General features: G+C 42.5%; 1 protein-coding gene across 1 annotated transcript in view; it reads right to left on the reverse strand.

Moving 5' to 3' along the window:
* cfap299 (cilia and flagella associated protein 299) overlaps window positions 1-15,537 on the reverse strand; it is a 123,200-nt gene extending 107,663 nt beyond the window's left edge. Inside the window, exons 1-2 of the mRNA XM_037680154.1 lie at window positions 15,430-15,537; window positions 12,090-12,232 (exon numbers count right to left, since the gene is read on the reverse strand). Coding sequence (XP_037536082.1) covers window positions 12,090-12,232; window positions 15,430-15,537 — 251 coding nt within the window. The remainder of the gene's footprint in view (window positions 1-12,089; window positions 12,233-15,429) is intronic.
* Between the last annotated feature and the right edge of the window lie 728 nt (window positions 15,538-16,265).

The following is a 16,265-nucleotide window of genomic DNA, read 5'->3' on the forward strand; positions in this document are numbered from 1 at the left end:
TATATATATATATATATATATATATATATATATATATATACATTATACATACATATATGTATTATATATACATATATACATTATATATACATACATATACATACATATATATATGTATATGTATGCATGCGCGTGTGTGTGTGTGTGTGTGTGTATAACTGTAAATTGCAAAAACCAAGAGTTCTTCCAGTTTTGTTTTTTTTTGTTGTTGCATTTATTTAAACTTAATTTGAATGAAGTTGGTTTTTTTTTCGTTACTAAATTTCCTTTGCTGCAAATCAACTCCACTCTTTTCTGTCTGCAGCACAACCTTTCTATAAGTATCCACTGCTGTGAGTCAACAGGTGTTTTCACATATTTGTTTTACAAGTCCGTCCAAATTAATTCTGGTTAGTTTAATGACTGACTCAGTGACGTGTTTGAAGTGACGCTCCGTTATAATAAAACCAGACATCCAGTTTCAATCCAGTCCAAATCTAAAATAACTGATCAGAGCATTTAGAACTAAATCCTGAAGATGTTCAGAAGAACGCCACACCCTAGGGTTCGATAAATTATATTTACAATACATCCGCCTGTAGGTAAACTCACTAAAGGGATAGTTCCGTTAACTTTAACATGGTGTTCTGTATCAGCCAGGCCATCAAAGAGCTGAAAGAAGCTAAAGTCCTGGTCCGAGCTAAGCTAATGTACGAGGGATTTGTTTACACTGAGCATTTACCGCATTTCAGAGGTACATTCAATATATCTGGAAAACTACAGGAATAACCTATTTCAAACTTCTTACCTTCAGTTCAAATGTTGTTTTCAACACATCGTATCTACACCAACTGTAGCAACGTTAGTTTGTCACTTTCTAATATTAGCAGACACAGTGCATATCCAGAAATTTCACATTTTTATGTAGAAAATAATGTTTTAGTGATGAAACAAAAAAGGGAATTTTCTCAAATTATAAATTACGTCAATATCTTATGTATATAGACTTGTCTTTAAGGGTAAATCTGCAATAATTTGAGCTATAAATTAACTAAAAACACATGATCAGAATCCAGTCCAGAAGATCAGCAGAATCAGCTGCGAGGGAGTTTTGTTTAAAGCTCCAGAAATAACCAGGAAGCCATGATGGAGTGTTATTCTGTCAGACGTCTTCTCAGTATTTTTTGGCATCTTGCATGTAGCCTACGAGTAACGACAGATGTTTCTTTAAACAAGTCATTAATAAGAAACATGGAATGAGTTCTAAAATGTGGAAACATCCAATTTGTTATTTATTATCTGTTGCACCAGCTCGGGGTGCGTTTTGACGTGGGAGGATGTGGTGGCGAGCTGAAGCCTGGCAGGATGTGAGCCTCTGAACAGCACTTGCAGGGGAAAACTCCAAATTTACACACACGTCCAAATTCACAAAGTGCAAGGAAAGCAATTGGCTTGACAGCGCATGTAAGAGAGACGGCAGAACCATGCTGCCCAAGGGCCCTCGCCGGAGAAGCTGTCGTGGAGAGACGTGAGGGCTTGGCTCGCTAAGAACGAGCCTGGGAGCAGCTCTGCGAGGCTTCTCATGTCAGTCACGTTCACGGTTTTATTTCTGCTGAGCGTCTGGAGGCTGGACCTGCAGAGAAATGTGCTTTTGTGGCACTGGTTGTGCTTGGCACCGCGAGCGATGGCTCACTTTTAACGCGGAGCGTTGAAGAGCTGAGAATTCTTGGGGCGGACTGTAAAAACGGAACAGCACAATGAGTGTGGATGTGGCTTGGACTGTGGAGGGATCGCAAGGAGCCTGATGGAAACCTTGCAGGAGCACGGTGAGCACGCGAGGTCAGGACATACTGCTGACACGGACTTCTGAGCTTCTGAACTTCTCTCGTTTGTCCCGGACGTTACATCAAATGTTGCTCTGGTCCTGGTTCGAGATAAAACCCGACAAACTACAAATCACATTTTTTAAAACGATTGAACCGTGAAGACTCTGATGGTCGCACATGAAATGTTGCATTTATACAACTTCAACTCTGGATGTCGGTGGTTTCCTCACATTTACTGCAGCTTCAGGTCCTTCCACAACATCTGGATTGGACGAAGGTCAGGACTTTGACTTGGCCATTCCACAACAAGAACTTTATTCTTCTTGACCCATTCTTCAGTTGAACCACTTGTGTGCTGAGGGTCATTGTCTCGCTGCATGATTCTCTTCAGATTCAGTTCATGGACAGATGTTCTGACATGTTCCTTCAGAATTCTTTGATATAATTCAGAATTCATTGTTCCATCAATGATGGCAAGAAGTCCTGGCCCAGATGCAGCAAAACAGGCCCAAATCATGATACTGCCACCACCATGTTTCACAGATGGGAGAAGGTTCTTCTGCAGGAATGCTCTTGTCCTTTCTCCAAACGTAAAACTTTTCATTTAAACCAAAAAGTTTTATTTTGCTCTCATCCGTCCACAAAACGTTCTTCCAACAGTCTTCTGGTTTGTCCACGTGATCTTTAGCAAACTGCAGACAAGCAGCCACGATCTTTCTGGAGAGCAGTGGTTTCTCCTTCAACCTGCCATGAACCATTGTTGTTCAGTTCTCCTGATGGTGGACTCATGAACATCAGCATCAGTCGTTGTGAGAGAGACCTTCAGTTGTTAGAATGAGCTCCTGTGTGACCTCGCGGACTCTTCCACGTCTTGCTCTTGCAGTGATCTTTAATGGTCCACCACTCATGGGGAGGGAACTTGAATGTTCTCCATTTGTTCACAGTCTGTCTGTCTGTGGATCGGTGGAGTCCAAACCCTTTACAGATGTTGTGTAACCTTCTCCAGCCTGATGAGCATCAACAACTCTTTTTCTGAGCTCCTCAGAAACCTCATATGTTCCACCAACATGTTGTGAAGATCAGACGTTGACAGATCCTGTTCTTTAGATCAAACAGGTGATCACTCACACCTGATCACCATCATTGATTGAAAGCACCTGACTCTAATTTCACCTTCAAATTCACTGCTGATCCTAGAGGTTCACACACTTTTACCACTCACTAATCTACAATACTGGATCATTGTCTTCAATAAATAAATGAACAAGTATAATATTTTGTCTCATTTGTTTAACTTCATTCTCTTTACCTACTTTTAGGACTTGTGTGAAAATCTGAAGATATTTTAGGTCGGATTGATGCAGAAATATAGAAAATTATAAAGAGTTCACAAACTTGAAGCGCCACTGTGGCTGTGAGAGACACACTGGGTGAAAAAGACAGAAAGACCTGATTTATTATATAATTTATAAATGTGTACCAGAAAGAGTTGTGGGAGTTAGAAGAGTTTGGACAGCTCAAACGTTTAACTGTCAAGTGAACCTTCTGAGGAAAAATCTGTAAAAAATCATAAAACATCAAGCTGTGATTGTGTAAAACCATAAAAACCATTAAAATGCCAGATCAGAAACATAAAGTCCGACTTTCTGTAACTCGTTTAAACTCTGAGTGGTGTTTCCACTGGAAAGTCCGAGCTATAAAGATTCAAACAAAGGGCCCAGTTCGTCCCATTGATCTCCACTATTTTTTGCCGCAGTCTTTGCAGATTTTGTCCTCGATGTGCGACGTTCCTTTACCAAAGTTAAAAGCAAACTGTTCCCGGTGGAGCCGCGCGTTTCCATGTAAAACGTGGCGTTTCATTTTAGAGCTGTGTCGACGAACGACCAACGTTTTAACAGGACGCTAATAAGGTCTGAGCTCTGCTGTGATAAGTTTGAACAAGAACAAGTCTAAGAAATGCTGACGCCCCCCAACAGACCTAAACAAACTATTTAATTCGGACACCTCCCTGCCCAAACAACCACACCTCTGACTAAGCATCTCATTTATCCAGAACTTTGTTTTTTAATCACGTATAAAATTCCACTCGTGTCTGATGAGAGACTGCGTCTTTTGTTTGGTCTTTTTGTGACGTGCTGGCAACTTTGAACCCCCCCTCTCTTTCGCAGCCAAGCTGTCAGGAGGAGTGTGTTGTTCTTAAAAGTGAGACAGGGCAACATCTGATTAGCATTCAGTGTGCTATCTCCACTCCCTTGGTATTTTATTACCACAGGTGCAGGAGCATTCACTGATCAGATGCACGCTATAGGCGAGGTTAGGCCTTAATTGAAAACAGCTCTATTTATACACCTGCAGGCACTAAAGGTCTGAGAGAGCACAGGGAGGCTGAAAAGAAGAGAAAGAAGGGGGGGGGGGGGCACAGAACAGTGACAGAGCTGTGAAAAAAGATGTGCCTTGGGAGGCATAGCTTAAGGCCCACAGAGAAGGCAATGGCATTCCCAAAACAGTGGGCTCCACAGTGCAAAGAGAGGATACGCAGGTGCAAGAGTCCGCAGAGAGGAATACGTCTTCCAAACAGAGGTTTAAACAAACTGAGCAGGGCTACAAGTAAACACGGCTCTGAAAGCATTTTATTCCGAGCAGGACCCGTTTTATGTCCTTTCAAAGCAAAGAGCAGCTTCATTGTAGTTTTTGTTAACGCGTTGCCCTGAGATGTTTTGCAGGTGGTACTTTGCATCTTGGACACCGTGTTTTTCAAAACGGGGGTCAGTGCGGTGAAAGTTCAATCAGACAACCGCTGAGGAAAAAAACAGCCGGGACTTTTAGTTAGCCTCGCCAAAAATCTTCTGCAAGAGCAAATACCCCAAAAGTTATAATCAGAGTCAGAATGAGCTTTTTTTTATCATTGCACCGAGATACAAGAAGAATAAATGCTTATAAAAACTAAAATTCACAGACGGACCGCATCGTGACCAGTGTTTCAGACTAATGGCGCTTCGCCACTGTCTCAACTCTCATCGGTTCGGCACCGCACCAGTTGGTTCCACTTCACTTCAAACTTGGATCCTCTACCAGAGGCCGTGGAGTTTGGGGGCTCTGTTCCTAGGACTGAGCTCTTCTGGACAGAGATCTCTGAGGTTGCTCCTGGGATCTGCTTCCAGGAGGGCTCCAAGACTGGGACTACTGACGCTTCGACTCTCCACAACTTCTCTCTTTCCTTTTTCAGCTCCTGGTATTTTGAATTTTGACCTGGCAACCCAATTTTTGAAAGAAAACTTTTCTTACGCATAAAAGCAGCCACATACCATAATGGAAGTTGGTACCTCATGCAGCATGCATGGATGGATGGATGGATGGATGGATGGATGGATGGATGGATGGATGGATGGATGGATGGATGGATGGATGGATGGATGGATGGATGGATGGATGGATAAACAGATGTATGGATGGTATTTTCAATTCTTTTGTTGCTCCCTTACAGGGAACGATTATGATTAACGAGTATGAGAAACGGAGCTGGAGCAGTTTTGGTCAACCCTTAAAAATAACGTCAGGCTCAGAAGATGTGACAGGAATGACTCTCAGCCACTACCATCAAATTTAGCTCAATGACTGTAAAAATGACCAAATTAAAACCATTTTGTAAATTGGCAAATGACTGAACAAGAGATTCAAAACCGCCTTTCAGTGAATGGTACATTTTTTTTTTATAGAACAGAATCTTGAATGAACTCGACGTCTGTCAGGCGTGTAACGTGATTGTTTAGGATTTAAATTAATTAGGACAAGATGTCATTGGTTTGCTATGAGCTATCACTTACCTACAACAGGAACCCATCAAATTCAAAGTGTTTTCTTATTTCAGCACCATAACACAGCTGTTAATCACCGTGAAGACAGGAAGAAAAAAACAACAGCTTTGCCGCAGCCTGTCCAGCTCAGAATAACAGAATAAAACACACGAGGGGTTCCTGTGCCAGCAGATCAAACAGTTAACAGATGTTTGCTTCTGTCCACTTTTTTTGTTTTAAAGTTTAAACATCCATTCAAACATGAGACTATATTAGGCTGCATTTCAAATCAAAAGTGACACATTAACACATTAAAAGACACTTAAGTGGGCATATTATGTGTCCATGCATATTGCAAAGGCTTTTTTTTTTTTTACAGATTTGTGTGGATTTTTTTTTAATTTGAGCACTATTAGTAAAGAAAAAAAAAAAGGTCAAAACATTCTAAGAAAGGCCCATTTTTAGTGTTTGCTAAGGTCCATTAGCTAATGAGAGGCTGAATGTTCAGTGATCGCTTTGTGAGGGTTTTAATAAATTTATTCTAATTGCTCAAGAGATGATTATTAACAGACACGACACAACAATTACATGATCGCCCTTCTTTGACGGAGACGAGCATATCGGACACGTGAGAAGCAGAAGGTGCAGAACTGATTTTGTCAGGAACTTAGCAGACGTTTGAAGCAGATTAGAGAGGTCAAGGTCGAGAGCTTCAGATCTTTTTGCAAGATATTCCAGGAAACAGGAGCGGAGCAGGAGAACATGCATGTCTTTGGTCTGTGGGAGGAAACCAGAGTACCCGGAGAAAACCCACGAGAACATGCAAACTCCACCCAGAGAGAACCCCAACTAGGGTTTGAACAGGCGACCTGCTCGCTGAGAGGCAGCAGCTCTGCCCACTGTGCACCCCGTGCTGCTCTCTGCAACAATCTGCATCTCAAAATGATGGAAGTGTTTCAGAATATTGTTCCTCACTGGAAAATTGGAAATCATTTGAAGTTTCCATCATCTACAGTTCATAATGTGACCTAAATGTGATCTAATGTGATCTGATGTGATCTGTTTCATGTTGATGTGCTCATGCGTGCTCATCTGCTCACACAGACTCATGTTCGTGCTGCTGTTCAGTGTAATGTTTTTATCCACTAGTGCTTAGTGTATTTTAGTTGATGTTTTTCTTAGTTCACATCTTAGATCTTATTACTTTATTACTGTTATTACTGTTTTTCTTTTACGTTTTATTGTTGGATGTAACTGGGACCCTGTGTACATAATTTTGTTCCACCATATGTTCCACATGTGGTGGAACATGTGGTGGAATGACAAATAAAGAACCTTGAATCCTTAAAGTTTCTGTAGAACTCTCTGAGCTCATTTGACGAGGCTGAAAGTCGTGATCTTTGGGCCCCCGGGGGCCGCTGCATTAAAACCAGGTCTGGTTCTGTTCTGGGCTCGGGAACACTTCCACACATCATGGCCTTTCAACACAGATCATCCACAGATGCTGCTTAAAGCTCTATCAGGCAAAGAAGAAGCCAGATGTGAACACCATCCAGAACCGCTGCCATCCTCTCTGGACCAGAACTCATTAAACATGGACTGAGGCAAAGTCCAGAACCGTTCTGAGGTCAGATGGATCCATATTTAAAACTCTTCTTGGAAACTAAAGATGCCACATCGTCCGTATTGGAAAGGAGATGAACCATCCAGCGTGTTATCAGTGTGTAGTTCAAAATCCTGCCTCTCTGATGGTATAGGGATGCATTAGTGCCTCTGGTAAGGGAAGCTTACACATTTGGAAAGGTTCCTGTCTATGCAGAAAAGTACTGGCTTTAGAACATCTGCTCCTATCCAATAAAATATCTAGAAGACCCAGGACAGCCAGAATCCTCCATGAACAACATGAGTGTTTTAAAATTTAATGACAAAATATAAATATATATTAAAATAAATCTGCCTGCAGCTTGTCTAATACTCCTCTGAATATGATCCCAGGGATGTTAAACGAGCTGCATCCTGGAGATGTTAGATGTGAGATCTTTGTTGTGTGTCTGACATCGCTGTGTTCCTGTCCAACATTTCCCCGGATCCTGTTGGGACAAGATAAAAGGCTTTGTGCACCAGTATCACTGTAACTGCAGGTGTGGAGGCTCCCGTTTCACCAGTGTCACTGATGTTCGCAGGCGCTCCGAGGGGGAGGGAGGGGGACAGCGGTGAAACATCTGCACGTTTGGATAAGCATCTGAGGGTTCGATCAAACTCGACACCTCGCAGGTAAATGTTTGGATCCTCCCAGAAGCCCGTGTGAGTGGGTGGGAGCGCTCTGAGTCGTCTCGTCTGGCTCCGCATCAAAGGAGAGTTGAGGAACGCACGGTTCGGTTGAAACTGAGAACATCTTTGCGATCGCTTCACTCAGGAGAGCGGTTTGTTGGAAACTCCGGTTTGCAGGTTTAGGTTTCAACACTTTGTCTGAATTTAGACACACGGACGAGATCCCTTTAATAAAAGTCTTATTTCTGCTTGAGTGGAAATGATGAAGTGCTTCCATTAAAGCTGCCTCTTACAGAAAATAAAATTATGAAGAATAATGTAGAAAATATTCACATTTTGTGAATTGTCACGATTTGATTAGTGGCAAAGATTTCCAGCCAAAAGACATTCTTTCATGTTTAAGAAACTCAGTGTAAAAATGATAATTGTTTGAAGGAATGCATACCACCCAATCTGACTCTCACACAAACAGCTTTGAAATGACTCTCACCTACTACCACGTCCAATTTGAGCTCAATAACTGTACGACTTGTTTTTGTGTTTCCTAAGGTTGATTAGCTGCTGCACTTATCTTGAATAACGTCTTCAAAGGTTATTCACTTTTAGATGCACGTTCAATGTTCATTTTCATTTTTTCATTTCTAGATGACATTAATCTGTCCTCCAGCTCTAATGTTGAAAATCTTGGTGTTACTTTTGATCAGGACGTGTCTTTTATCCCCCACATTAAAAACGTTACTAGAACCTCCTTCTTCCACCTGCGTAATATCACTAACATTAGAAACATCTGATCTAAAAGTGATGCAGAAAAACTGGTCTATGCATTTGTCACGTCTAGACTGGACTATTGCAATGGTTTATTATCTGGGTGTCCACATACGTCTTTAAAAAGTCTTCAGTTGATGCAAAATGCTGCTGCCAGAGTCTTAACTGGAGTTACTGGGAGAGATCATGTCTCCAGTTTTAGCTTCTCTCCATTGGCTCCCTGTCAAATCCAGAATTTAATTCAAAATCTTACTTCTAACCTACAAAGCTCTCAACAACCCAGCTCCATCTTATATTACAGATCTTATTGTTCCATGTTTTCCCAACAGAGCGCTTCGCTCTCAGACTGCAGGTTTACTTGTGGTTCCTAGAGTTTCCAAAACAGAATGGGAGGCAGATCTTTCAGTTCTCAGGCTCCTTTCTTGTGAAACCAACTTCCAGTTTCTGTCCGTGAGGCTGACACATTATCCAGTTTTAAAACTAGGCTTAAGACTTTCCTTTTCGCTAAATCCTATAGTTAGGGTCGGCTTGGGTTTCCTGAGCTGTCCCTTAGTTCTGCTGCTATAGGCTTAGACTGCTGGAGGACAAACTGACCACACTTTTCACTCTACTACTGTCTTTACTTACTCTGCTCAACCTGTTTTGTATTTGTAATTATTTTTTCTATCCTTAATATGTTTTTTTGTCTTTCAGATACACCTGGACCTGGACCTATACCTGGACCTGGACCTATACCTGGACCTATACCTGGACCTACCATTCTGTGTTCATCTGTCTCTCCTTCCTGTCCTCTCAAACCAGCCGGTCAAAGCAGATGGCCACTTGTCCTGAGCTGGTTCTGCTGGAGGTTTCTTCCTTTTAAAAGGGAGTTTTTTCTTTCCACTGTCTCCACTGGGCTTGCTCAGGATGGGAGACTGCAACGAAGCCAAGATTCAACTTGTCTGCTGGATTCCTTAGATAGAGAACTTTACTAATTGGCTTTTATGTGAATGTTCCTGTAAAGTGCCCTGAGACAACTTTGTTGTGATTTGGCGATATATAAATAAACTGAATTGAACTGAATATTTTCCATTTGGTTCATTAAAATCCATCCTGTGGTTGATGAGATATTTTGCTAACAGGCAAACAATATTAACTTTAAAAAGTTATGGTCTCATACAATCAGATGGTGTGAGATCTGTGTGTAAAGCAGAGGGAAATGTTCGTTTCTTCAGTAAATTATGGTTTCATCATGTGAATGCTGAGTCAGCAATCAGCCTGAGGGTTAATGCTGAGTCAGCATTCACATTGTTCTCCTGGTTTTTTTTGTACTCAAACTACTTTGTATTCTTTTAATTGTCCATGTATCAAAACGTTCAGCTCATTCAATGATCGTTTTTACCTTTTACCCCCATACGTTTGGAGATCTTCGGGCCCTTCAAAAACTTTGCTCACTTTGAAATCTGCTTCAGCTCACTGGCTCTATTTTTGTCTTCTTTGACAGACTTTGTCTTCTACTTCTACTGTTTGTGACCGACTAATGGATGAGGTCACAAACAGTAGAAGTAGAAGACAAAGTCTTCTACTTTTTCTACAGGAATCCCCGTGGACTCTTATGTTTGCAGATGATATTGTGATGATTTGTGGTCAGAACAGGGAACAGGTGGAAGAGAACTTGGAGAGGTGGAGGTATGCACTTGAAAGAAGAGGAATGAAGACAGAGTCCATGTGTGTGAATGGGAGGGAGGAGGTGGAACAGTGAGGCTACAAGGAGCAGAGGTCACAAAGGTGCAGGACTTCAAGGACTTGGGGTCCACTGTCCAGGAAAACAGTATACTGATCAACAAAAAAGGTTGAATCATGTCATCTGGACTTCGTTTTTTTGTTAAAAAGAAACGTTTCGCCCCTCATCCAAGAGGCTTCGTCAGTCTGAGGCCTAGCCATCTGGTATTACCCAGAAGCCACCCTGACTCTTGTGTTTCAAGCCTGCCTCAGATACCCCTGAAGTCTGGCCTTTTCACTAATGGTTTCAAAAACACAAAGTTTGTTTTCTCAGTCATCCAGGTATATAACAACAAAAAAGGTTGAATCATGTCATGACATGATTCAACCTTTTTTGTTGTTATATACCTGGATGACTGAGAAAACAAACTTTGAGTATACTGATCAGTTCCTGATCCACCCGGGTTAAAGATCAGAGTCCTCTACCTGAATCAGGACTCGTGAATTCAAGGTCTCACTTAGCCCGAATGCTTCATGTCCTCTGGCAGTCTACAAAGGTCTGTGAATCACCAGAAATGCTGCAGCCTCAGGTGAGTCAGGCCGCTGCTCTGGGTTAATGACTCACAGGATATGCTGCAGAGTCGGGTCACTGATCCGGGTTAATGAACCACCGGAAATGCCACTGACTCAGGTGAGTTGGGTCCCTGCTCCGAGTTAATAACTCGCTGGGAATGCTTCTGGTTTTGAAGAGAGTGATCTGCTGGGTTTAAAAACAACTGGAAATGCTGTGGACTTCAGTAGGTCATACAGTTTCCACTGTCTCAACTCTCATGGGTTCTGCACCACACCACATCAGTTACGGGCCTGCCCACTGCCAGGACCCACTCGGTCCAGTTTATGGGCCACCTTGTTTGTGGTTCCAGCAGACAGCAGCCGTTGACTGGCCAGTGGAGATACGTCACTGGATGACCCGCCCAGCAAAACTGCAAACTACATCTGAACCTCCATTTCAGCTCTGATTGTGTTGACGGACGGCGCCACAAGAAATGAGCACATTTACAGAGCGATATCAGCGATGATGCAGCATCCTTCTGCTCCTTCTGCTTCTCTTAGCTTCAGCTTCTTGAGTAGTTTTTAGTAACTTCATGCAACATTTAGCTTTAATTTTAAAATCGCCCAGAACATCGTTATTGTAACAGAGAAAATGTGTTTTCTTTCCTCACAAAGTGAAGATGTTGGAAATGTCTGATTTGGAAGCAGCACAAGGAGCCGCAACTGGTGGCTCAGTGGGTGGAGCTGCTGCCTCTCAGTGAGAAGATCACCAGATCAAACCCCGGCCAGGGGCCTTCCTGGGTGGAGTTTGCATGTTCTCTCCGTGCATGTGTGGGTTTTCTCGCACAGTGACAGCTGGTTATGGGCACCAGTGACCCCCGCGACCCAAAAAGGAAGAAGCAAGTAAAGATGATGGATGGATGGATGGATGGATGGATGGATGGATGGATGGATGGAAGCAACACAAGATCAGAGAAGTCTTTTAGGTGTAACACGTGAAAATAAAATAAAAAAGGATAATTTATCACAATGACTGAGAGGTAAAAACTGTTCAGGAGTTTCCTGAATCGACCCTCAGAATTCAACCGAACTAGACGTCACTGATCTTTTCGTGTTGCTCTGAGCTCGTCTCCTCTGGACGTCCTGCAGACCATGTGACAGACCGTGTCATGTGATGGTTAATGCTGAGAAGACAACTCACGGTGTTCGGCTCGGGTTGTAGAAGCCGCTGCTCGGTTCGGCCTCTGCGGCCTGCGCAGCTGCTCTCCTCTCCTCAAACTCCTCCCTGCTCAGAACCATTCCATGGTGGCCGTGCTCCACCAGCTTACGGGCCAACTCCCTGCTCTGCCAGAGACAAGAGAAGGTGGAGTCAGTGGAGGAGCGGCGACAGCGTGTGATACGCAGGTATACGGAGTATACTAGAAAAGCTTGGGAATTTCAGTGTAGCCACTTAAAGGTGCCCAATGATACGAGCCCACGTCGTGTGTCATTGTCAACACATCGAGTTAGTTAAACCTGTTTTGTTTGTATAATTAATACTTCTGTTCTTACTACTTAATACCTGAACATGTTTTGCTTTGATTCTGTTTCATAAATTCTGTAACATGTTTTTAATACAAAGCCAACTGTTGTACAAAGTGTGAAAAGCATCAGATGAATTTTGAAATGTTCAATACGCTTAAAAATCTAAACAAATTGACGATTACGTTGTACTAACTGGTGTACTTTGGTTTCTGAGCACAGCACCACTGGGTGACCGGGCCTGCAGACGGAGCTGGACGGAGCTGGACACTGTCGGTCTTCAGTTACGGCACGACGAGCTCCTTGGCTGCTCCACTAAACGCCGATTAATATTCTTTTAAAACACTAAATTTAGGAATTTTCATGCGTGTAGATAAAAGATTATTTAGCACCACGCCCAAACTACAAGTCGTACGTTGCTACGCGACACCAGGAGCTTTATTTTGAAGGGCTGCCCCGTGTGCAGCACGTGCGTTTGCAGAGACGGTTGGAACATTTTTCTAATCACTGCAGAGCCACCATCACCGGAGCCAAGCCATAAAGACATCAAGTAAAAAGCTAATCTGGCTGTTGAATCCAGTGGCTGCTGGGATGAAAGCAGCTGCCACATGTCCACTTCCCCACGTCCCAGCAGCTGGGCCTGCGTCCGCACCCGAGAGGAAAACTTATATTTTCCTTGAACTTTGATGTGGCTCACCAGAAAATGAGTCTCAGACATGTGTGCTGCTCCTAAAGCTGGCCTCCAAGTCATTGTCTATATTTTTAGGACTCATTAGATACATCCGTTTGATCGTATGAAACCTGGACTAATGCTCCGGTCATTACGCACCAAATGACCTCTGTGATCTGACCAGAGCCTCCACAAAGTCTGAGCAGCACAGAATGGTTGGACGACTTCAGAATGAGCTGATTTATGAGGCCGTGCGGGTGAGAACGCGCAGGTTAGATGACCTGCGGTGACCTGGTGGTGTCACAGCACGAGGCTGACTGAGATGGACTGCAGCAGATGAGTTGCTCTCCTCCCTGTGGACACAGGTGTTCAAACAAAGTGGCTGCTGCTGCAGTTTACTTTGACAAGAGGGACACCTGGAGGACACCTGGAGGACACCTGGAGGACCGCAGCAGGACTGCGCAGAGGTCCATGACGTGTTCTGCTGTCCCAGCATCCTCCTCTACATTCATCTCCCTGATAAGTCCGTTTTCAATGTCCTTTGTCCAAGATGTCCACTCCTCTGCACATGTCCTCCCCTCTGTGTCTTCATTTGGTTCCTTACAATAAAAATCTGAACGTTATCTCAATCAGCTCCACCTTCTGTCTTTCAACCACTGTCTTCAGATGGGAGAGGAGTGGTGGTGCAGAGGTTACAGAAGGTGGGCCTGTGATCGGAAGGTCATTGGTTCAACTCCCAGTGTGAAGCGCCCACACCTGCCACACTCTGGGCCCTTGAGCAAGGACCTTAACCCCCACCATCTGCTCCCAAACTGGTCTCTGTTGAAAACGAGTCCTCGTGACTCAATGAGACTAACCTGTATAAATAAAGGATCAATAAATCATACATCAGGTCTGGTCAACAAGTGGCACACGGGCCAGATGTGGCCTGTTCACATTTTTCTTTAGCCCCCATGAATCCTGAACTAGTTTGTCTGAATATGGTGCTAAAAATGTACAGATCAAAGTTATTTCTCTCTCTTGAGCAATCGGTTGCCGTCGAACAGGCAATCTTTGGTAAACACTGGCAGTGGAGACGGGTGGGGGTGAGTAAATGTGTGCACCTGAAAGCACCTGTGGAAACATTGACAACCAGAAGACAACAGATTGACTGTTTCAGTTCAAGTGGACCAAAACATTTTTTTAAAATTTATTAACTTTATTTAACCAGCCTCCCACTGACATCACAGATCTCTTTTGCAAGGGAGGCCTGGCCCTGAACGCAGCCTAACATGCATGTTTTTGTTCTGTGGGAGGAAACCGGAGCACCCAGAAAAAAAAAAAAAAACACGCAAGCACGAGAGGAACATGCAAACTGCACACAGAAAGAGGATTGAACCCAGGACCTTCTTGCTGTGAGACAACACTGCGCCATCAAGCTGCCAATGTTGTTCACTTTGCAAGCAGAGTTCAATGATCTTATGAAATATAATGATGTTGAAAAAAATTTTTTTTAAACTTTTATTTTAATTTTGCATTTTTTTGCACTACATACAAAAATAATAATAATGAAAAAAATAAAAAACATGCAACCTCCACTCTCAAAAGAAGAAAGAAGGACCAGGGTGTCCCACACCTATGGCGCTGGAACCAGGTGTCAGAATGAGCAACCACCTCCTTTTATACTCTGCCCACCTCGTTTACCAGGAAGTGACGTTTCTCCAGCCAGGTATATTTTCATACTGCTACACAACAATACAATAAAATGTGTTCTAATCTAAATTTACGTAAAGGGCGACCTTAAAATAACTTGTGTGTGACTGCCATCTAGTGGACAGTAAAGGTACTACACCAACAAAATTATTTTCCTGCTTTGGTATTTTAATTATACATATACATATATATATATATAAAGAAAAACTAACAATACCAACACAATACAAATATGAAAGCTTGTTTTATTTAAGGAAAATAGAAGTCAAAAACACGCCCTCAAAGATTGTAATAAAAGACTGCGCGCAGAACTCCGTTTAAAAATTCATCAGTTTTTGTGTCTCGGCTCCCTAACGTCAAATCATGACTCCTAAATTGTCAATGACTCTTAATTTTAGACAACTTGGGTTCAAAGGTTCAACGCGGCATACAAATAACTCTGGATGAAACAGGTTTTGAAAAGCTGCAACGTGTTTTAATTTAGTCTTCTTCAGATAGATACCGGGCACAAACTGTGCTAGAAGTGACATTTTGCTGTCAGGTAGTTTTTGGGAACGCTGAAGTAAAGAAAAGATCTGGATTTGAAAAGTCAGACAAAGTTCAGTTATTTACAGCACACCAAAGTGATGAGCTAAAAGCTTAAAAATAAACCCCTCACCTGTACGTAAAATAAATCCGTCGGGGTGACTTTAGAGTCCAGGTAATCCTCGTAGACTTTAAATTTGATCAGAGAACCGTAGAAGCGTCCCACTGGGCTGGGCTCCATCTTTGGACCTTTCAGTTGTGATGTTGCTATTGGTGATGTGCGGATCGATACTGAAACACCGATACCACTGTGTTCTAAAATCGATTCTTAACTCAAACTATCGATAGTTTTGATACTTGAGTCATTTCAGGTAAAACTTGTCATTAACAGGAAGGTAGTGGAAAGTAAACTCTTAAATGATACGCGGTTGGTGGGAACTACTTTTTCTTCCGCCAGTGGTGCGTAAAGCGGAGCGGCACAGTGCGCGTGCTCAGTCAGACTGTAAACATAAACAATGGCGGAGCGTAAACAAAGTCACGTGTGGAGCTATTTCAGCTCCAAAACAACCAAGAACCTGTTTGTGAAGTTTGTGGAAAAACTGTAAAAAGCTGTGGCATTTTATGAAATAAGTAACTCAACGAATTAATGCTCAAACAAATAGTTTGCATGAGTTCGGGTTGGAGTAATAATATGTTTATCACGGAGATAATTTCACAAAGGTAAAAATATTTATTCAGGTAAGGTTTCCTAAAGAAATGACAATTTAAAGTGGATAACATGGACCAGGTGTCATCAAGTTATACAGAGCAGTGGTGATGAAACAGCCTGAGCTCTGAAAAATATCTACAGTAGTACAAAATATGGATTTAAAAAATTAGTCTTAAAAACATCTATTATTTACAATTTGAGTTTATATTATTTCTATTACTGTGCAATTATTGTGGCATTTATTTATTTAATTAAGCGGA

The sequence above is a fragment of the Nematolebias whitei genome, chromosome 8 (assembly GCF_014905685.2).
Source record: "Nematolebias whitei isolate Nwh7 chromosome 8, NemWhi1, whole genome shotgun sequence".
Taxonomy (NCBI): domain Eukaryota; kingdom Metazoa; phylum Chordata; class Actinopteri; order Cyprinodontiformes; family Rivulidae; genus Nematolebias; species Nematolebias whitei.